Raw genomic sequence first — 23541 nt, 5'->3', positions numbered from 1 at the left:
TAAGAATTATAATTTATAAATTATAGTTAAACATGGAATTTTTATTGAAATTATAATTAACTATGATAATATATTTTTTATAAACCATTAAAATATATTAATTTAATGTTTATACACCTTATTGAAATATTATATTTAGTATTATTGATGCATTTTTATGATTTATTAAAGTATTTATAATATTTTCAAGTATATTTATATGTATCTTAATTTTTTTAATTTTTTAAGATAGATATATATATATATATAAGTATTCTTATACATCTCTTAAAAATGCTTTGCTGTACTGGTTTCCGATATTTTAAACCTGAGGAGTAGTTAAGTCATTCAGCCGTAATCAAATGGCTGCAGCTGAAGCCGAGGCTGAATCCGTAAGTTGATTACAGATAGGCAAGTTGAGGCATTTCCAGTTGAAGCATTTAACATTCCCAGTTTTCCCTGCAAATATCGGTTTGCTTCCCGCCCTCGAGCTAGAAGGAATGCTGGAGGCAAAGAGTTTGAGAAAAGCCCTCGTCCCTTCTTCTCTCCTTGAGAATCCATCTCCTGCGAATCTCCAGTCTACTCGCCTTGCTCTCCATGTCTGAACTCTCAAGTCCTAACCTTACTCCCCTCTATCTCTCTCTCTCTCTCTCTCTCTCTCATTAATGTTACTTTCTTGCTTTCCAGGTCAATGGCGTTAGTTCTTCTTGCTGGGTTTACATTGCTTCGGGATGCAACGTCTACAAAATCGAGGTTCGCATCTCTCCAAACTACTATGATAAATTGCTTGATTTCTTTTCTCTAGCATTTCTTTTGTAACTAATGTTCTAATTGGAGCTCGAACAAGATTGCATTTTGCATCATTCAATTAGTTTCTCGTTACCAACTATCAGTTGTTTGTTTTTTCGTTTTATTTCATTCTATTTGAATTTGTGATGAGCTTTCAGTATTGGTCACTGCTTATTATTCAAAGTAATCGATAAAATTTGTTACATTTCTAACTTAGATCAGATGAAAAATTCCACTGTTATTATAAGACACTTGATAGAAGTGGAAGTTTCTAAAAGGAAAAATAAAATCGGGAACTGGCAAGTGGCAACAGTAAAAGGGAATTTAAAGGAAAGTAGCAAACAAAGAAGTGCAGATGTTTTGTTTTACGTAGCAGAAAGATGGCGATATTTTTTACTAATTAGGGAAGAACCCTCAAAATGCATATCTATTTTTTTTATAAGATAATTACCAATTCCACTATTCTCTATTAGAATTTAATTCAATTAGTGGTGAATACATGTGTTCACCATTTAACATTCTTTTTTTTTTTTTTTTTGAGCAAATAGTAACTGAGATTACATTAAAAGGAGGTACATGAGAAGATGTACTTCAAGAGAAAAACAAAGAAAAAAGATTACAAAGGCGGAGCACTGTCACTAAATAAACAATCTCTATGAGCACCAGATTTGGCTAACCTGTCTGCTACAGTGTTCAATTTCCTGGGAATCCAGTTCAGCTTAACCTTCATTGAGTCCAATGTCTCTAGCTTCTGTCAAAAAATGAGCCAAGCTCCAAGGCCCGCTGTCTTTTTCCTTTAGCCATCTTATTGTATTAGCTGAATCACCCTCAAATGTTTGAGAGGAAATTCCTAACATTTTAGCGCAACAAAGACCCGTGAGGGTTGCCACTATTTCTGCCTTTGTAGAGTTAGGAAATCCAATCGGGCTACTAAAATCCCAACAAATATTCCCATCTCTGTCCTGGATTATACCTCCAATCCCTGCTAGACTAGAAGATCCTTGGGCACTCCCATCGAAACTTAATCTCACCATCCTTTCCTCCCTTTGATTGCAATAGACTTGGGGATGAGAAAAAGATTTGCACTAGGTTTTGTTGAAGATAATTCAAAGAGAAGCCAGCAAATTCTTCAGAATTTACAGCCCACAGGTTGCAAAAGAAAGTAATAGAGGAGACCAGATCGACTGTTCTTCCTTTATTCTCAAAAATCCTGTTGTTTCTTTCTTCCCACACACCCCACATAACAGCTTGAGCTACGGACCTCCAATACAGTTTGCCTATTATACCTAATATTGCCACATGAACTCCACTACCTGCTTAGGAAACACCCACCTAAGACCAACCATTCGAGAAAATGATACCAAATCTTCCTGGTTACATACAGCACAATGCAAAATAAGATGCTCTGCTGACTCCCCATTGTTTAGGCACAGAGGACAAACATGCAGAAGGCTCTGCTGACTACCCATTGTTACATTACACTTCTAAGGTAATGTAACAGGTCTCCAAGTTCGTCTGTTTCTACTTCTCTCAGAGATCCTCTTAGATAGAATAAGTCGTAGGCTGAAGAGATACCTTTCCAGGGGCTGATTGCTGTCACTCAGTTCAAGTGGACCTTTTTATCCCATCCATTTGAGTTTCTCCCATACTTGCTGCTGCTGATGGAAGTCCAAGTGGATCTCGACTCGATAGGGAATCTCCATAATCCACCACCTTCCTTAGGATTACAAATCTGATTCCACCGTCCCACAAAAAATCGTACTGGAGTATCTCAATCTTGTTTTTTATTTTAATCAGGACTTGGAAAGCAGAAAGAAAGTTTGTTAGCAAGTTTGCAAGAGATGTTTTTATTAAAGTAATCCTACCCCCTTTTGAGAGAGAACATTTCTTCCAGGTAGCCAGTCTTTTTTTGCAATTCTCAACCACCAGATCCCTAAAAACTTGAATTCTCGGGTTTTCACCCAGAGGCATCCCTAAATAGGAAATTGGGAGCTTTTCCAATTTGCAACCTAGCACTTCCTTGAAGCTGTCCAGGATTTCATCACTAGCATTCAGGCCTACCAAACTACTTTTTGAAAGATTTACCTGAAGCCCTGTCACCTTTTTAAAGCAATTAATTACCCACTTCAAATTGTATATGCTGTACTCATCTGCTTCCAAGAAAAGCATGAAAATATGCTATGAGCATTAGTGCATCTTCTGTTGTATACGACTCTGATCAGCTAATAATTAGTTTCTCTCTTTTTTAGGTATCAATGGAAGATTCTTCAGTTACCAAGGGAAAGGAAAGTCTTTTGATTCCTGTTCAAGCAGAGGTACTCAGATTCAGATTGTACATTCATGCATACTTAATCTACATTTATGAATCTCGTTTGGGCTTTTCAGAGATTTTCATTTCTTTTGACTAGTGCGAGGCACATCCATTGAATGTGGTACTAATATGAAAGCAGAAACCTTACTTATGCGAGAAGTATTATATACTTTTTCATTGTGACTTCGTGGAAGTGATATGTCCACTTTATATATTTATAGATGTACTTATTGTTTGGCCTCTCTTTTTGGTTCACTTGGTCATCTTATTTTATTTTGTTTTTCTTGAAGGTCAGGCATTCCTCATTACTTAACCGTTGCCCACATCGTTCAGAAGTTCAAAGTCTAGTTCTTGCTGAAACAGAGTGTAAGAGATAATTCTCTATGTTTTTAACACCTTTTGAGCCCCACTTACCTGTGAAACCTATTGATTTATACTTGTAGATTTATATTAGGGGAATTTATGATTTGCCCCACCTCATAAATTTTTATTGGCTTGTGTTTTATTTGCCAAAACCCCCACCCACGATACAATACCCTCCCTTGTATTTTGATAGATTCCCCCATCTTTTACTGTTCCCAACTGGAGAGACCAATAAAAACTTATGTGGTGGGGGAATCAATAAAGACCCCTTTATACTAATCAAAAGTGAGATTCCTCTTTTGATAGATGAAGTAACACGAGAAAGTTTCTGACGGAAGCTATACTCATTAGAGTGCCATGCAATGGCATTATTTCAGCCATTTTGAATGATAAGAAACCAGAATCTTAAGGCCTCTAACACCTGTAAACCTAAAGGAGTGCTTTGGGAATGTTTAAAGTCATAATTACCAGTAGGGAAGCAAGGTGCCAGCCAGCTGGTTGGTGAGGCCTCCTGCTGGTTGTAGCGCAGACTTGGGATTGAATCCCGCCTGCACCTGGGTTGGGGGATGGGCTACCCCCCCGTTGAGTAGCCCTTCGAAAGAAATAAAAAAACCAGTAGGGAAGTATAGCCTAAAAGAGCAAGAACTTTGCCATCTCCATCCCTTCATGCACCCCTAGTATCAAATGGCTTTACCAAAGTGCAACCATCAAAATAACTTTTAACCCTGGAAGGGGATATCATTCCTTGAATGGATTAGAGAAGAATGAGACGCTTTTGAATGGAAGCCATCTATAGGTCTAAGATTTTTTATAAGGATACAAGTACAAGTTTTAGAACCTGGCTATTCCAAGAGAAGGAAAGAAGCATTCAGGCTGTAGAGGATTGCATTTTGACTAGGGCAATCCACTGGTTGAGAACTCTGGACTCCTTTCAAACCTTTTCTTTTGATGACTAATAGTCATATCAGGAAGGATAGGACCAGCAGTGTGGGTGCCTCCTGAAGGTTGGGTAAAGCTGAATTTTGATGGTAGTAGCCAAGGCAACCCAGGTCCTTCAGGTGTAGGAGGGGTGCTAGAGATAAGGACAGCAACATCTTAGCCTTGTTCTCAGGCCCCATGGGAGTAGGAGACTCTAACAGAGCTGAGTTATTAGCGGCTGTACAAGGTGTTCAGATAGCAGACCAACTAGGAGTTCAGAATCTGGTAATTGAAGGAGACTCCAAAGTTGTTGTGGGATGGTTGACTGTTGACAAATCCAGGCTCAGTTATATGGTCCTATAGGGACCTCTTGAGTAAAGTTAATTGGTTTTCAAGGAACATGAATATTACTTCACATTGGGTGGGCAGAACAGCAAATACCTTAGCGGATTGTTTAGCTAAGCAAGGGGCCTCAAGGGAACAATTGTTTTGGGCAGCTCTTTAATCTTTTGTTTTTGTTTGATGTAATTCTCTTTTTTCAGGAAAGGTGACATCTCTTGCCTCTCCATGGGTAGCCTGTAATGATTTCACCTCTTGATCTTTTCATTAATAAAATCATATTCATTTAACAAAAAAAAAAAGAAAAAGTTTTAGAACCTGACACAAGTATTAGGTGCCAAACTTGGTAAGTCTGAAAAAATAGGATTCAGGGTCAACAGGTATAACGTAACTTTTTCTTTTTGATGAATAAAATTTCATTAAGAATTCATTATCAACAAAATAAACTGTTACAAGCATCCCAACGGGAGGTGCAAGGTGCAGCCTCACCCTTTAAAAGAAAAGAACAGCACAAAAATCATAAATGGGCCCAATACAACTGATCCCTAGTTACTCCTTTGGCTAAGTAATCAGCAAATGAATTAGCCACCCTTCCCACCCATTGCATGATTAAATTCATATGTTGTGTTTCCCATTTGAATTTCTTCAATTCATTTCCGTAGCACCATATTACTGAATCTGTATCTCTAAGCCAACCCACCACCACCTTGGAGTCCCCTTCTATCACCAAGCACTTCCACCCCTATCTCTCTTGCAATCTGTACACCTTGTAGGACTGCATACAGTTCAGCCCTTAAAGAGTCTCTATTTCCCATCGGTCCTGAGTATAGTGCTTGCAGATTCCCATCCTTGTCTCTAATGGTTCCTCCAATTCCAGATATTCCCGGGTTGCCTTGACTATTCCCATCAAAGTTTAGTTTCATGAAGCCTTCCATGGGTGGTGTCCAACTCAGTGGTGTTTTAGCCTTGTGTACTGAACTAGAAGCTACTGAAAGCCAATTCCTCCAAATGTCAAAGGAGAAACTTTTAAACAGTTCCACAGTTTGTAGCCAATGTATAGTTCTAGCCAAAACACAATCCATAATTTGCTGCTTCTCTCCTTGTCTTGGAAGATTCTGGCATTTCTTTCTTCCCATAAAGTCCAAACCACTGCTGAACAGGTATAACTTAACTTTTAGATTTTAGTTTCTAATTATACATCTTTTATGTTATATGAATATTCTTTTTTTGATAAGCATTTTATGTTATTTATATTTTTTTTATAAATATTTTATGTTATTTACATGAATAATGGAAGAATTGTTGGGAAAGAAAACAAGTTTTGTATAGAAGCATGATTCAACGGAAACAGTAAATATATGATGATTATGCTTATCAAATACAATTAATACCCAAATTATATCCTAAGAGTTTGAGGTTCTTTGATCACATATTACAAATTCAATGAAATGATGATCCTCTCAAATGTTGTGTTGATTTCCAGACGTGTCAAGAAAAAGACAAGGAACCCATTTTGAAGCATCATATGACATATTAACATATATCTGAAGTCAATAGCTGTAAGTTTGGGAAGAAATTTTTTAGTTGGGTCTATGATCAGTTATAAGCCTAGTCTCAGGGTCCACAGATAGCAACTACATCCTTGAGCATCAACTGGACAAGAAGGAAGGTGTTTTTAGGAGGACCTTGGACGTAGGATGACTGTGGTTGTCAAATATACAAGGAATTTAGGGTAGTAAACCTATCATCTTTTTCTTTTTTCTTTTATTACACGTCATTTTACGTTCAGCATGAATAACGTCATTTGCTTCTTTTCCTCTTTTGAGGATTGTTTTGTGCTTCTGACATACAGCTACTCATTGTACATGAAATAACCCTTTACATGATTTTAAATATTAGATATCACTACATATAATACTTTTCCTTATCCAGTAAACCAAAGATTAAAAAAACACAGAAAAAAGAAAATGCTTCCTACATGGGAAGGTTACCAATATAATTCAGCTGCCCCACCTCATCCCTAGCTAGTACATCAGTTATAGAGCGAGTATTGGTATCCATATGAACAAATATGTTGGTTCATGTTCTTAGAAAATCTACTATACACACACACACAATAGAAGATAGGTAAAACAGTAGCAATAGTCCTACTTTGGAGGGGTTAATCAGAACCCAGCCCAACCCAAGATTCTGCGCCAGTAGAGTAGACCCCAAATACAACGGATCCCTGTTTATACCATAATCAGCTAGAAATCTTGCTTCTAATGGAATGTCAGGGAATCCATGGGTCATTCCCCTCAGCTACCATGCATTCTATTACTACTTGAAAATCCCCTTCTATTTTCAAATTGGAGGAAGTTGTTGAATCTCAGACATTGAAGAAGTGCTAGAAGCTTTGCTCAGATTGAATTACGTTCTCCTATAAGTGAAACTGTGCAATTAACAATTCACAGTCACAATTTATACTCTTCGCATCCCCAAACCACCCTGCATAAGTGCAAATGTGCAGGAATGAGAATTTCTGTCAATTTCTGAAGTGGTTACATAGGAATTTCTGTACCTGCAAGAACCTGTATCAATACCAGAAGAGAGGTCTCAAGACTTTGGTCTAAGGATTCTAAGGGTCAGTTCTCAGTAGTTCAGAAGTGGGGCTTCTAAGTCTTCTCAGTGGTGCAGTTGGCAAGATTTTGGGGAATTCTATTCCATCTTTGTATATTTTTTTGGTTCTTCGAAGAATTTTATTTTGAGTTGGTATTTCTTCTGTTTTTCATGATTCTTTTTCCTCCTGATACAATATCCACAGGCAATGGCTTCTTAGTCTTGGGGACAGTTGATTCTTATGGTCACCTAATTGTGTCTCAACTGGGTACTAGTGGTCAAGGTATCTTTCTCTTCATTTTCTGTACTTCTATCTGTATAGATAAGACCTACAAGTACTGAAGTTTCTTTTCCTCCTTTCTAACTTTTTTGGTCTATATGAGTTGTTTATTTTTTTAATTTTTATGCATCTATATTTATTATATTTTATTAATATGCATAACTGATTGTTTCAGATGTTGACAGGCTTACATATTCAGTAGTTCCTCAGGATTGTGGTGTAGGGGAGGGTAGCTGGGCAGGCCTCTCCTTTAGTCCAAGTTTATGGTCCACGGTACTTAATTTATTATCTTTGAACAAATGGCATGTTAGTATATCTTGGATTGGAATTAGTTTTTGACTAGTACGTGCTTGATTTGGAATCCATTGTGGAATATAAGTTGAAGCTATTTACAACTTTGTGTAAACGACTTTCATGTTTGTGCATCGAGTCTAAAGCCATGCAATCATGCCTAGCTTCGGTTGATGTGTTAGACTGACTTGTGTTCAATTATGAGATTAGAGATGTAATAGTAGAATCAACAGTCGCTGCAAAAACAGAATGTACAAAGGAAATACTTATGCTTTTAAAACTCAAATTTGTTAGTTTCTGTAGAGAAAACTGATGTGGGCCCCCGGCTGTGGTCCCCACCCCGTTCGTAGGACAGCATGTGCAACTATTATTAGTCATGTCAGTGTTAGTTGGTAGTCAGCTTGTTATTTCAGTGTGTTATTTATTTCAGTCTTTTATTTGTTTTTTTCTTGCCATGTAAGTATTAAGGGCAGTCCTGTCCTTTCCCCTATGTACTGAACATAACCTATAAATATTAAGAGAGTGGTGGCGGCAGATTGATTGAATCTGTTCCTCCTTTCAAACCTTTGTGTACTTCTGGTTCTTCTCTTTTTCCTCCTACTTTTCTTCTACCTTTCCTAAATCTGAAATCTGTTAGGATTCAAGGCTGATTGTAGTCTTGATCGACTATTGTTTCTATTTATTCCTTTTGACCAAGTGCTTTTTTTGGCTTATGTACGAAGTTTCTCTACTTCTTTCAGATCTTTCCAATTGTCCCTTACTGTTTGATTCTTCCAGGTAGCTGTTGCTCATAGTTTTTGCAAAAGCATTGATGTTTATGACCAGGATATTCATCTTCGAAGTTTACGCACGTAAGTATAATTAATTGTTCTGGTTTTGCAAGGTCAGATTTGTGGTTAAGGCTTGAGTAGCTCCAATCTTAATTTCATTATTGTCTGGCAAAAGATGGATTTAGTGAGTGGATGTAAACAAGTTGGATTTATGAGTTAAATGGAGGGTTTAGTGAACCAAGTTAATTTATAAATATAAAAATTCATAGGATATAAATGCCTCCTTATCGAAAGTCAATTAAATGGTTGAGTCACTAAGTGAAAATTTTGAACTGGTTATGGGTAATGGTGGGAATATAGACAATTGAGAGAATGATAGACAAGTGATTAACAGAAAATACAGAGATATTTAAGTGGTATTCTTACTTCAAAAGAACTTCATGTAGTTTCAACCATCTTTAAAAAAGCGCAAAAAATTTATGAGGTCATATCTGATTTCACTCAGAAGATAGTGCAGTTACCCTCAAATGGGCAGCAGTGCATGTAAGAAGAGATGCAACTCCTTTCTTGTGACAATCAGGATTCTACTACTAATCATGATCATCATCTACCAATGTATATGTTATAATTTATCAAATTCTTGGACTTCTTGGTGTTTTCCATAAAGCCTATTGCATCATATTTTCTTGTTAAGTCATTATCATCACCCAAGTGTTGTCCCACCTATATGGGGTCGGCTACACGAGTCCTGTTTCACCATTTCGTTCTGTTTAGTGTCATATCTATTGTTAAATTATATCACTTAAATAATTTCTTACTACAACCCATGTCCTTTTTGGTGACCTTCCAGCCCCTTCAACTTGCAGCAGTCTGCTTTTTCTTATGGTGTTGTAGATGGTCTCTATGCATGTGACTGAACCACCTTAGTCTACTTTCTTTCATTTTATTACCTATTGGAATTACTCATAGATTTCTTAGAATGGCTTCATTTCTGACCCTCTCCTTTCTAGTTTTTCCACATATCCATCTCTGCATATGCATTTCTGCCACACTTATTTTTTGGACATGTTTCTTGACTGCCTACAAACTGCTCCATACAACATTGCTGGCCTTACAACTGTTTTATAGAAACTTCCTTTTATCCTTAGCGGTATTCACCTATCACATAAGACTCTGGATGTACCATCCATTTTGCCCATCCTATTCTTACTAACATGGTTTGACACAGTTTATTGTATCCAACTTCATTAAGCTTTGTGCGGAGCTCATTTCTTGGGAATGAAAATTCAATATTGGCTGTTGCTGAGGGCTGTCAGGTCAGTTGCAGGCTTATACACACCTTTAGCTTACTTGATGCTAATGATCTTAAAAAAAATCAATAAAATGAGTTTCATTCCTACTTCGTACATTTTGACATATTGCTTGTGTTTCATCTTCCATTTTTTTAATTTTTTTTTTTTTAATTATTGCAGCTTACCATATGGGACTTGAGAACACATGAGAATGGTGGCTGTGTACAACGAATCTGTGGTTCCGTAGGGGATATTTTATATGCTATTTGCAGTTCCTCAGATGGGGCAATTGCGGTAGGTGGAGCTGATCGTACTGTAACCATTTATGACCCTCGTAGGTGGGTATCCGAAATGGTTACATTTGATCCATATCTGAAATTATTTATTTATTTATTTTTTACTTGAAAAGACCTGTTTTTTGCTCCAAAATGTATCTATTTCTGAAATCAAATTAAGCTAAGCTACAGAAAGACTATTTGATCATAGCATGTATTGAAGGGTTAATTAGAGAGGACTTCTATGATGTTTGAAATTGATATAGAACCTCCTTTCTCACCTGTACATGTTTAAAGAATGAGACAACTTATAATTGGGGAATATTTAGTTGTTGGCTCTCTTCTTAGACTATTTTTCTTTTTCTTTTTCTTTTTTTGTTAATGTTATACAAATAATTCAAGATTCTTACTTGTATTTGACATCTTGGTTGCAGATGGTCAGCTTTTGCAAGATGGGTGAACTGCTCAAAGTATGAGGTGGGTTGATAAATTAAAGTTCTATATCACATATTAGTTTTCCTCCCAATATCTTATTTTACTTTGAATTTGTGCATCTGACAAGCAAGCCAATCATTATTGTCTTGATTCCAGAGAAAAAAAAATCATTTTGGATGTTTATGGGTTACAGTCCCTCAAATATCTAGTTTTGCTTTCCAGGAAAATAGTAAAACAAAGCAAGACAGTTATGGGTTCAGAATGTAAACATGAATTAAGTATTAAAGCTGGGGAAAGCTATAGGCATAGCCCGGTGACGATCTCTTATTCACACCAGCTTTGTCCTTTGGCTAATTTAATATAAAGCAAAAAATAATGAAAATTAAACAATTGCTTTTAACATATGCGTAACTATAGTTTTCTTTTTTTATTTGAGCATTTTTACCAAACTAAAAATTTTATGCATATATTTTTGTATATATGCATGAGTAAAGAACAAATCAAATTGGGTTATATGTATGTATTTGGTTATGTAAGTATGAACATAACAGCTTGTTCTGTATACATTAGCCTCTTACATATATGCTTGCAAGGTCAGGTTGGGTTCTGTTGGATTGGGTTGGTTCTTATTGGCCCCACCAAGATGCATTTCTAACAATAGATGTTGAATGATTCGAATGAATGGATGGCTATGATACCAGGATTCCTGGACAAGGGTTTTTTATAATGTGGAACACTTAATTTTTGTTTTGTTTTCGATATTTTTTTTTTTTTGTGAACTCCATATTCACAACTTCTCAAGCCACTTAGTTTCCATGTGTGGATAACATCGATGGACGGTGGTTATCCCTACATTGCAGCCCACTAAAGAGATTTCTTGTGTTTAAAAGTAACAAATTTGTCAAAAATGGGTGTTAGAGCCGGCTGTACAAGGGTAGTATAGTCCTTTTATGTTTAGTTATATATGTCTTGTTCAGCCCTTCAATTATGAGTTTCCTGATGTTCAACTCCTTAACTTTCTGGACTCCTTCCATAACTGCAAAGATCTTAGCTCCAAGGGAATCACCCACTCCAATTGGGCCTGAGAACATGGCAGAAATGACCCCACTTTCATCCCTAAAAACACCCCCAATCCCCGATTGTCCTGGATTTCCCCTACTACACCCATCAAAGTTTAATTTCATGAATCCACCAGGTGGAGGGGTCCAAGCCACACTCATTACTGACTTGGTCTATATGCAAATTGCAATCTCTCTCCACTTCCTCAACATGTCACCCACAGCGTAATATGTGAAAAGCTCCAAAGATTTCAGCCACTGTACCGCCCTAATATGTATGATAGCCCTCATATCTGTTGCTCCTCTCTGAGCTTCTGAGAAAATCCTGGAGTTTCTTTCTTCCCTAAGAGTCCAACATACTGCAGCCCTTAGTCCTCTCCGCATTGTCCTTCCCCTTTTTATCCGCCACCTGAAAAAAGAAGGGGGAAAAAAGGCCCTGCAAGTCTGATGAGGGATTCCAACTACATCCAAATAGGGAGAAGGCCCATTCCCAAGTTGACCTTGCAAAATGGCAAGACACTAGTAGGTGAAAACCAGTTTCCTCATTCGCTTTACAAAGAACACACCATTGAGGTGACAAACAAGTATTGGGTCTCTTCTTTTGGAGTAGATCACCAGTGTTGATTCTTTCCAGGTAGGCTTCCCAACAAAAACTACCAACCTTAGGAGGTATTGCTCTGCACCAAACCTCATCAACAGGGAAAGGGGGGAAGGTAGGACTGGTGGACTGACTTAAGACCTTGAAGAAAGAAGCACAATAAAAGATGCCATTGGGGGTAGGTATCCAAATTCTAGAATCCGCCCTAGTGGGGTCTAAGACAACGTTATCAAGAAGTGCAATAAGGCTTGAAATACTGTCGAAGTCTGAGTCCCTCAAATCCCTTCTTAGACCCAAGTTCCACCCAATCCCAGAAGTGGAAGAAGACGGGGTGGTGAAAGACGAGATTGGCTCATTTTTCAAATCAGAAAGAGCATACAAAGAAGGAAGCTGATCCTTTAGAGGGGCACTCCCCACCTAGGTTTGTTCCCAAAATCTCTCTTCTTTGTTCTCCTCATTATTAGTTAGAGAAACAACCATGAGAGTTGGGGTAGGGAATAATGTGTGAATGGAGACCTGAAGTCAGTATTTTGGTAAACAATGAGGTGTTTTTGTTGTGAACTTATGACCATCTCTGACACAACTTTTCCATGGTTACAATGTTAGTACTTTCCAACTCATGAATTGATTTTTGTTTCAATAAACTAAATGATGGTAGCTATAGGTAATACCCAAGCACAGCTGGTTGTTTTTAAGAGTGCACCTGTCATTTTCTTTTGTTGGCCAAGTAGGAGAATGTAAGAATACTGTGGCCTGGATTTTGTTTTGCAGAAAATAACTAGTACTAGGTGGTTCACCTTATAAGATGCATAATACCTTAAAACAGTGGCATTTGAACTCACAAATGATATGGAACTAGAGCTGTGATAGACCAAGTTTGGTTCTTTATTAACATGGCACATTTTTCAATCAAGAGAAAGACAGAATGGATAAATAAGAGAAAAAAGAGCAGTGGTTGGGTGTTCCACAGTGAATTAAAGAAATCCCTGTTCACTGTAGAGTATGCATACATTCTTTTCCACTTAATGAACACACGATAACCGCATTAGTTTATTGTACAGATTAACATATTTAGCATTGCACTCCTTATTTTAGGAGAACAGATTTTGTCTAAAAAACTTGGATGTGGCCTAAATATGGAACATGCTTGTTTAGCACTAATTGGTTGAACTTAATATCTGGTGCATTCTATTTATGCTGGACGTGCAGGAACAGCCAATAAAAAAAAGTTCTGTTGATATGATGGTCATGATCAAATGATGAATGATTTTTCTTCATTTCTCGAAAAATTCTGTACCTTGTCCTTGTGCTGTACTCGCATATGATTTATTCCCATGTATACTGCTCAAGACAGTAAATTGTCCATATGGCCGTTTGCATTGACAAGCCTAGCAGTGCACTAAGACAATTAATGATGGCTTTTTTTATTTGTTGTTTTTTTGGGTTAATGCAGATAACAGGTCTTTCTTTCTCATCAATCGATTCATCTCATATTTACATACAAGGTGTTGATTATGAGGTGATTTTTAGTCTCTCTTCCTTCCCTTCAAATTTATAGAATTTGTCTATAGATCGCGATTTGGGATGTATGATGAAAAGCACACAATGGCAGTGAGCATTTATCTCTTTGACATGCTATAAAATTGAAGTTTCCTTCTGTTCTATATATACATATACTCTATTTCCCTAGTAGAAAGAATTATCACTTTCTCAGGATGGGGCATTTTGTAACCAAAACCTTCCTCTGGAATGATAAATACATGCTTGCAGGTGTTCTGTGGAGACTGGAAAGATAGCAAGAAGATATTTTCATTCAGAGGGGATTCCAACTGGCTTGGATTTAGCAAGGTACATTGAAGAGAACATGCACAGAAGTTCCTTTTTAAATGCCAATTATGCGACGATCCATTGATGAGTATATCCAAGTCTGAACTGTTGGTACTGGGAATTGTATAATCACGTTCATTCAGGACATTATTCTGATGACAAACGTTCTGTGTAAGTGCCATCTCATTAGCATACTATTCTAATTTTCTTCATTCTGCAGTCTGCCGACAGGGATGTTTTGGGAGGATGGTGCGACTCTGGTAGCATTTTTCTGGCCGAGATAGCAAATGAACGTGAGGTTGACATACTTAAAAAGTCTAGCAATGGGTTCCCCAAATGAATGCTTAGCTACTTTGTACCCATTGATGGGTACTTTTGGATCCTGTAGAAATACAGTACCTGCCTGTGCATCGTTGTGTCGTTTGGACCATGAATTAATACTTTAGAGCATGTTCAACAGTTGACATAGATAACTTCAGGATTCTTCATGATTCTGGAAATTATCTTCATTCTAGCATTCTTTCTCCCTTTTTTTTTTTTTTTTTTTTGGAGGTGGCTAAAAAGGTGCCATACATCTGTATGGCTAAAAGGGTAACATCTTTATCCTTAATTAGTCTTATTAGTAATATGTTAAAACTATGGTGCATCTCTTTGTGTAGTTTTCATTATTGGTATGGTTTTAGACTCCTGACCATAATTTGTCATATTCTTTTGTACGAGACATCACAACTGTCAAGGGAGCCTGACTGGTCTGAGTTGGGCGAGCATGCTTACCTTCTTGATGGCTCATCGCACCTGTTGTACAGTGTACTTGATTTCTTCTACAAGCTTCTTGCTTTGAGAAAGAAAATTGTGCTTACCTTGGAAATGTTTCCTTCTTGCCTTTTGAGGGGAGATCCTCTCCTCTCATTTGACCCTTCTCTGCTAATGGGCCATATAACCTGAATTATAATTCTATTGATGGTTTGGTTGGTTATGTTAGAAGACCTAAGAAGGGCCCCCGTCTTGAAATCACCTATTCAATCTTTAGTTCACCAACTGATTAAAATAATCCAAATGAAAAGAAGCTGTACCATCGTTAGATTTCTCTCTAATACAATTAAAAGAAAAGATAAGGCCAAAGATTCTCCCATTTTCCAGTCAAAGGTGGACCAAGCAAAAATCCTCTTTCGTTTCTATTCGCCTTCCTTTCATTACATTTTTTATCCTAATAATTGACTACTTTGCGCTGTTTTTGCTTTTTTTTCTAAAACTCGTGGAAGGGTAAATCTTCGAAAGACGAGACTAAAATCCTTGGAACTTGTGGAAGTTAGGCACCCTTTTAGTTTCAATAATGGATAAGATACTGGCAATAATGGGTGGGAATGAGATTTTGTGCTTATCTAGTTTGATCATGACACTTTAACTGAATGAGAAATGAGATGCCCATGATCCCCATTATTGTCGGGTACCTAGGCCCAACCTCTCACATGTAATGCCCTGGATGGACGATGTTATTTGTGTAGACTGAGACTGTGGGAGGTTTGTTGTGGAGGGCCGGAGGCATTCGAAATCACATGGAAATGAAATGACTTGTTTTCTGTTGTTTGGTGTTTGAAGCAAGTCTACTACCATACCATACCATACCATGGTCCATGGATTCTTATCCAAATATTTTTTTATGTTTTTGGCTCAAATTGGTGGTAATGAAAGGTTTTTGATTTGGATTTGTTATAATGAATCCCGATTTTCTCCTTATAGAGTTCTTACACCAACCTCAGTACATCACAGCCATGCATTGGGAACTTCTTCCATGAATGACAACATATAAATACAGGAAATATTCGCAATGCATGGCTACGATGTGGTGTGAGAAGCGCTATGTGCCACATAGCGAATCTGGTTTCTGTTACACTTAGTCCCTGTTTGAGATTGTTTATTTTATGCAAGGACCACACATATAAGCATTTATTCGCCTTTGAGAAATAATCCTAAATAAGTGCTTTTTCAGGAAATAAGCCTAAAGTTCTGGCCTTTTACAAGAAAAAGTGCTTATTGCATTTCTGGTCCATCTTGACCTGTCATGTAATTTTCAAAATACCTATACTACCTCCCATTTAAAAAAATATTTTTTCACCAAACACTCATAAGGACTTATTAGGATAAGTGCTTATCCTATAAGCACTCCCAAATGGGGGGGTTAATTGTTAAATAATGACCAACTATCCCTTTATAATTGGTGATTTTTAATTTTAATTGTAACTAATAATATTTTAAACATTTCTCTCAAATCAAATCATAAAATGTGGTATATGAAAATGAAGGCTCTAAAAGCTCCAAGCCTCCCACCATTTTGACTGACTTCTTTATTTGCTGTTGTCTCAAAGGGTTAAACCTTGAAAAGGATAGGATTATATTTCTATCATAAACATGCATTTGTCAGTAGAATTTTCAGAAAAGTGATTCCATTTCCAGATATTTTATTTATTTGACATTTCAGGAATGAGTCTTCTTAAGAAGTTCAATTGCAATGTACATAAAGAGAAAATATTAAAAAAGCGGTGAAAACGATGTCATTTTCATGCCCTTGAAAATTGAAATCGAAGGCTGAAACGCCCAACTTGGTATTGTTTAATTTGGTCAGATATTGTTGCATTAGGTATTGAGATGTCATAGGTCAAGCTTTTGTCAGAACTTCCAGAAGATCTTTCAAAAGCGACTTGCAAAATGGCCCCTATGTCTATTACCTGATGCTGCCCACAACAATACATTATTAGTGACATTCATCCAATTACACATTGAATACATCTCTTCTGATTTATATCACCAATATTCTCAATGTGCAACTGGATGAATGTGATTAATAATGTATTGTGGTCAACAGATCCAGACTCTTACTAAACGTGTTTATTTCTCTTATTTTTTTTAATTACCAACTGATCTGAAAATACCCACATAGAAATGAATGATGCCTACAACATTTCTTACCACTTACCAACTCTAGGTCAAGTCTCATGAGCAGGACCAAGCATCCCTGCGGAATTAAAGGGGTCAAATTTCTTTTTATATTCCCAAACCAAATGGCCATTTTGGTAGCGCTCACCGCTCACCTCCGGCTCCAGATATTCTTCTCTTTGCTCAACATTTTTTTCCTCAAAAAAGAAGGGAACTTGCTTGGTTCACTTGAGAGGTCATCTTTTTTTTTTCTTTTGGAATATTCCTTGTTGGTGTTCCAATTCATACGAACCTAATCTAAAACATCCAACACTCAATACGGCCTAAGGGAGAGAAGCTGTAACAATATTAATTAAAGAAAAAATAATAATAATTTAACAAAAGATGGAGCTGACATGGATGTGGATAGTCCATGTGGTTGATACAAAAGGTGCTCATCAAACCAGTTCGGTTTTTGAAAATTATCAAATCGAATCAATTCGTTAATCGGTTTTTGATAATATATATACCAAAAAAACTGATACCAGATCGAAAAAACTGCAAAGCTGTTCAGTTAACTGGATTTTTCAGTTTGGATTTTTCGGGTTTTTATGGGCACTCTTAGATTGTTCAGTTTTCAGACAGGTCAGTTGTCCCTCCACTTGGCAGAATAATCAAGAAGTCTTACTCTTTCAACTTGTGCCAACGTTCCAAACCCTGAGGCCAAGTCATCTCATTGGCTTAGTCTCCAGACTCCAAAGCCATGCATTCACATATTGCAGCTGAAATAGTTTAGACCAATTGGGGATCGCATCTTCTCCCACTTGATGGATGCTTCCACGGTTCCACCTACCAAATTGCAGCACATGGGGATTTTAATTTGCCACTTGGCAAAAGAAAGACCGTCCCTCTCTCTCTCTCTCCAGTGACAGACAGCTAAGTGGGTTCCTGGTGGCAAAGAAAAGGAAAACCCATTTACACTGACATCAAACCGGGACCGGATAAGAAGGGCTTCGTGCCTAATATAATCCCAAGCCCAACATCCTCGTTAAACACGAACGTGGTTTCACGTTTCTTACGGTACTAAAGAATGGAGCATTCTAATAAAAAGTTGGAAATTAAAGGGAACGATACCTGTTAGGCTGTGACTGTGACTGTGAGTAAGCAGGAAAGCCTAGCAATCACCCACACCTCCCTCCAGGCTCCCTCCCTCAATAGCCAACCATTACTGCTCTTGGCTTCTGTCGGATGGTGGTCCCCATCTGTGCCCATCGAACTCCACACAAAATTCTTCAGCCCCAGAGAAGATGTTGATAGTTTTATAGAAAACCCACAAATACAAAAATAAATAAATAAATAAAATATCAATATATATATATATATATATACTCTGATATTCTTTTAAGTTAGAACTTAGCACCAACTACATGACAAAATGCCTTCAATCTTTATAAATTCTTTACCTCGGTAAACACGTGTACATTTATTGCTTCCTAAATTAAGGGTTTCGCATTTATATTATTTAATTCACTATTTCTCAAAAAATTAAAAAATGTATTCTCTGGTCTTCATTTTTTTTTTAATTTCAATTTAAGGACTCAGGCTGAGGCATGTTTGTCTGTTTGTTTGTTTGTTTGAAATGATTAAATAATAACAATAATCCCCATTAAGCCTCTTAATCAAGCATTAATTAGTCTCGCTTTGAATTCCTCCTGTTCATTTTTCTAATCAAGAACAAGGGTTTAAGAGATCCAACTCTCCCACTGAATTCCAACCACTGGATCGTGGTAGAAATTCATTCACGACCGCCAATTGGAGTGGGACCCACATCATACCAGGTCACTGTTATTCCCAACAACGAAGAGATTATATAACAGCACTAAGTCAAGGGGTAGCTTCGTAAATTCCAGTCATATCCGATAAGCGATAAACCCTCTCGGGCCTCTTCTACTTCTAGAAGGCGAGACGACTCTGTCCCCCACCCGCTTCCGCGCTCCACATTACGCGCCAACGAAGACCAAGCTGGACCACACACGTGTGAACTTCCGATATGGCAAGAAGACTGTGTCTCCCGCTTTTCCAGCTGTGCTGCAGCTTTCCCTTCAGTCCTTACACGTGTCAATCCACCGTACGCCCACAAGATAGACAGTTGAATTGCACGTGGCACGATCACAGAATGACAGACAGAATGCAATGGGCGCCCCACATGTACATCTCAGCGTGCATTGAGAACATCTCCCATATTTGTCATTGCGAGATGTTACTAATACACGGTTGGGATGTGCTGTTGGGCGCCGATGCGAATTCTGACAGTTACTCCCCAACCCAACTGTGTGGGAAGTACGACCCGGCGAGTGGTGACTCAGACCATTTCAGATGCATCGGCGCGCGCGCGCGGCGAGTACAAGATCAGAGACCGGGTATTATTAGCAGTAGTGCGAATTTAGGAGAGGTTATATAGCCAAACGTGTCCGATTCGTGTTCGGAGCGTGTTCAAATTCGGGACTAATTTTTTACTTAATTTAATAAAAAAGTAATTAGTTAGAATTAATTTTGAGTTTTATTATCTATTTTGGAAAATTTCCCACTTTTCTCTCTTTTCGTTTCTTTTCTTCGGTGTTCGGACATTTTTCCTTCTGTTTTAACCGAAACGCGGTGGACGAGACTCCGCTCATAAAGGGGGCCCCTTGCGCTAGGGTTTTCAGAATCCACCATTGTTCATCTGTAATTCCTCTCTCTCTCTCTCTCTCTCTCTCTCTCTCTCTCTCTCTCTCTCTCCCCGCTTTGCTTTACGAGGTACCTTTCGGCTCTCGCCTTTGTTCCTCCCTTCGTTATTTTTTTCTCCTTGTTTGGATTGATACCCATGTCTTTGTATGCGTTTTTCTAAGCTTTGATGGTTGTTCATGCTTGGACGCCAAGGAAAGGGGTTTCGTGAAATCTCAATTTGGACTATTGAGGTGTTTGTCCTGTTCTTCCATTTCGGTTGATTTGGAAGGGAGCTTTGTTGGGATTGAGGGTTATTTTTTGTTGAATTTTGATTTGGTTTATGGGTTTGTTTTGAGGTTTTAATTGGGGGGAACTTGGGTGATAATGGGCTTGGTTTGAGGAAGCAGTGGATCTGATAAAGTGAGGATTTTGGAGGGTTGTGTCGGTAGATCTGGTTGAATTCTGAGGTGGGTTTTTAATTATTTTTATTTATTTCGTCAGTGGTGGTCTTGCTTTCAGGAATTTGAGGGTTTCTGAGGAATTTGCCGGAGTTTCTTTTTTTTTTTCCTGCTTTTTTCCATTGATGTGAGTAAAGATGCCTGCCACAGACTATCAGGGTTCATCCGTGCCTTTCGCCTCTCTAGGTCGTTCGCTTCTGAGCATCAGACGCGACCAGGTTCATTCCATGGAAAGCAACCATGACCCTACCAGCCAGGAATTGGAGCTTGAGGCGTTTCAGAAACAGGTTTCTGACCGGTTCGGCGATCTTGCCTCTGCTAGTTCTGACGATCTACTTTCCCTTTCATGGATCCGGCGGCTTCTCGATGCTTTCCTTTGCTGCCAGGAAGAATTCAGGGTTATACTGTTTAACAACAGGAATCTCGTCTCGAGATCACCCCTTGATCGCCTTATTACTGATTTCTTTGAGAGGAGCGTAAAGGCGCTTGATGTTTGTAACGCCATTCGTGATGGGATTGAGCAGGTTCGGCAATGGCAGAAGCACATGGAGATTGTTCTCTGTGCCTTGGATTCTCGCCAGAGGACACTCGGGGAAGGCCAGTTCCGTCGGGCGAAGAAGGCCTTGACGGATTTGGCAATTGCTATGCTGGATGAGAAGGATTCTGGATCAGTTCTCGCACAGAGAAATCGCTCTTTTGGGCGTAACAATACGAGCAAGGACTCTCGCTCAGTGGGGCATTTTCGGTCTCTTTCGTGGAGTGTATCTCGCTCGTGGTCAGCTGCGAGGCAGCTTCAGGCAATTGGGAACAACTTGGCTGCACCTCGCGGCAATGAGGTTGTTGCTACTGGTGGACTGGCAGTTCCAGTGTTTACAATGGGTTCTATTCTCTTGTTTGTGATGTGGGCACTTGTTGCTGCAATCCCTTGCCAGGACCGTGGCCTCCAGACTCATTTCTCAATCCCCCGCCATTTCACATGGGCTGCTCCAGTTCTCTCACTTCATGAGCGGATTATGGATGAGGCCAAGAAGAGGGACCGGCGGAATTCCAATGGATTGTTGAAGGAGATCAATCAGATGGAGAAATGTGCTCGGCACATGGCTGAATTGGCTGATGCAGTCCACTTGCCGCTGACCGAGGAGCGCGAGACAGAAGTCAGGCTGGGAGTGTCGGAGTTGGCACAGATATGTGAAACAATGAAGGATGGATTGGACCCTCTGGAGCGCCAGGTGAGGGAAGTGTTCCATAGGATTGTGCGGAGCCGGACCGAGGGTCTTGATTGTTTGGGCAGGCCAAATAATCCTGAGTAGTGGCATCCTATGTACAATTTTGCTAATATCATGTGATTTTGATTTCCTGGGTAGCAACCTTGTTGCAAGGAGGAGAAGAAGAAAGTGGAGGTGAAGGTGGAGAAAAAGAAAGATCTCAAGTCTTCATCGACAATAAAAGGTTAAGCAGGTAGTGTTCTTGTATCTATCATCATACATTTTGTAAACAATATAGGAGAAGTTGGATTGGATCATCCTGCTCCATGCTGCTATTATCCGTCTTGTGTTTTTTTTTTTTTTTTTTTTATTGTATAATGTTCATCAATTTTCTTTCCTAAGTTGCATCTTCTTGTTGTGCGGATTATGTAAGTTGTTCTTTTCTTTTTTTCCTCTTATTTTGCCAGTGGTACATACTATTTTAGTTGGAATATATTCCCTGGTAATTGTCATCAAAATGGCTTGGCTGTTATTGATTTACATATGTAGAGCATGACAGAAGATGATTCTGTTGGCCATTTCTGTTTATGGAGGATGATTACCTGGAAGCTGTCATATTTACAAAGTTGTGAATGTAAATTTATGATGCATCTTTGAAGGGGTCGAAGTTTCTGCTGCCTATACATTTCGTGGGCCTTGTTCCTCAGATTGTTACATTGTAGGGCCTAACATATGAATTAAAGCATTTGCGGTGTAAATAGAAATTTAGAAGGCACTTCTCCTGTGATCCTCATCAGGAAGGGGTTGCATTGAAGATCAGTCAAAAAAATGAAGAAATTTATAGTGCCTATTGTTCAACTCTGTGCTGCATATTGAATTTGTTGAAGTTCAAGCAGAATTGATTCAACATTCATTTGAGAGCACAAGGAGAGATTATGGTCCACATGTTGAATGGTCATAGTAGTCTGTTTTCACTAACGCAGCAAGTAAATAATTAGAGGGGTACTGTAAGTTCTTCAGGTTCAGTTTGGGAAGAATGCAAATCCAAATACGTTAAGTGCAAAACCTTGTAAACGGTATTTGTAAATCTTGTATTTGCTCTGTACATTTTTGTATTTGTACTCTTCCCAAACTGAGCCTCGGGTCTCAATATGAGATAAGAGATCTTTTGTGATGGAAAGATAATGGAGCAAGAACAAGAGTATGGGGATAGCAACCCTCCATTCTTCCAAAAGAAAAAAATGAACTCCAAAATTTCCCAACTCCTCCCGATCAATCCCATCATTCAAAAGTCTCATCTGAACAAGACAACCATGGGGCGTTGATTGCCACAGTTATAATCCATGTGAAGTTCAACTTGTACTCCATGAGTACATGAAATTTTGGAGATGCTATGCTTAATTCTTAAACCATTGATTGCAGTAGGTCTATTTCTTAATGTTAAAGCTCCTAAAATGATATTCCAATTCATTCTTATTCACATGTTGATAGCCAATCTGTAACTGTTTTGAAATGGAAAGAAACATCAAATCAAAATATGCTGTTTCAACAAGAAACTGTTGACTGGTAAAAACATAGCTATCTAGCAACGGCTGTTACAATGAGATTATGGAAGCCATTTACGAATGGTAAAAGAATTATTTGTTTCCAAATACCCCAAGGATATGGATCTACTAGAGGCTACAACCTTGTTACCTGTTCCCTCAGAGTCATTGCCACTATAGATGATTTTACAAGCTTCAGAGCAACCAATGTCCCGATTACTTGGACAGGTCAGAGGAGGTAGAGATGACAGCCAGATAACAGCTTTACTGACCCATTTTGCTTCTAAACGAGGCTGGCTTTCTCAGATTTGTCAAGTTTGCATTGCCTTCTCATTCTTGTACCTCAATTTATTAGCTAAAGCTGGTGCAAGGGCAGCTTCTAGTCAGCCTCAGATCTCAGTCCCACCTCCAGCTCCAACTCGTGTTTTTGCTCTAATATTTACACATGACCAGTGATGGAAGTAAACACTAGACACTATACACTGCACGTGAAGTGTCCCTCGCTGAATTCTGACCATCGGATTCATGTCGGTTGGGTAAATTGCTTGAGCAGATTCCAATCCTACACCCCTTAACCTCTTGGTTGGTATCC

General features: G+C 38.4%; 2 protein-coding genes across 3 annotated transcripts; both read left to right on the top strand.

Moving 5' to 3' along the window:
* Positions 1-309: 309 nt before the first annotated feature.
* LOC148851589 (uncharacterized) lies at positions 310-14623 on the top strand. Of its 2 annotated transcripts, none has more exons than XM_088947454.1 (13): positions 310-578; positions 667-732; positions 3018-3083; positions 3370-3445; positions 7503-7580; positions 7753-7850; positions 8646-8719; positions 9867-9954; positions 10111-10268; positions 10640-10682; positions 13750-13815; positions 14067-14144; positions 14344-14623. In XM_088947454.1, the coding sequence occupies exons 1-13, from the start codon at positions 480-482 to the stop codon at positions 14461-14463; spliced, it is 1110 nt and encodes a 369-aa protein (XP_088803580.1). In that variant the 5' UTR covers positions 310-479; the 3' UTR covers positions 14464-14623. The 2 variants fall into 2 exon arrangements, with proteins under 2 accessions (XP_088803580.1, XP_088803582.1); XM_088947456.1 differs by having other exon boundaries at positions 395-578; positions 9891-9954.
* Positions 14624-19480: 4857 nt separating this feature from the next.
* On the top strand, positions 19481-21923 carry LOC148851588 (protein BYPASS1-LIKE-like). The gene has a single exon (XM_088945248.1). The coding sequence runs from the start codon at positions 20338-20340 to the stop codon at positions 21508-21510; it is 1173 nt and encodes a 390-aa protein (XP_088801374.1). The 5' UTR covers positions 19481-20337; the 3' UTR covers positions 21511-21923.
* The last annotated feature ends 1618 nt before the right edge of the window (positions 21924-23541 follow it).

Source organism: Nelumbo lutea, chromosome 5, assembly GCF_056320005.1.
Source record: "Nelumbo lutea isolate HS-2025 chromosome 5, American lotus-T2T, whole genome shotgun sequence".
Classification (NCBI taxonomy): Eukaryota; Viridiplantae; Streptophyta; class Magnoliopsida; order Proteales; family Nelumbonaceae; genus Nelumbo; species Nelumbo lutea.
This window is presented reverse-complemented; position numbering and strand designations above follow the sequence as displayed.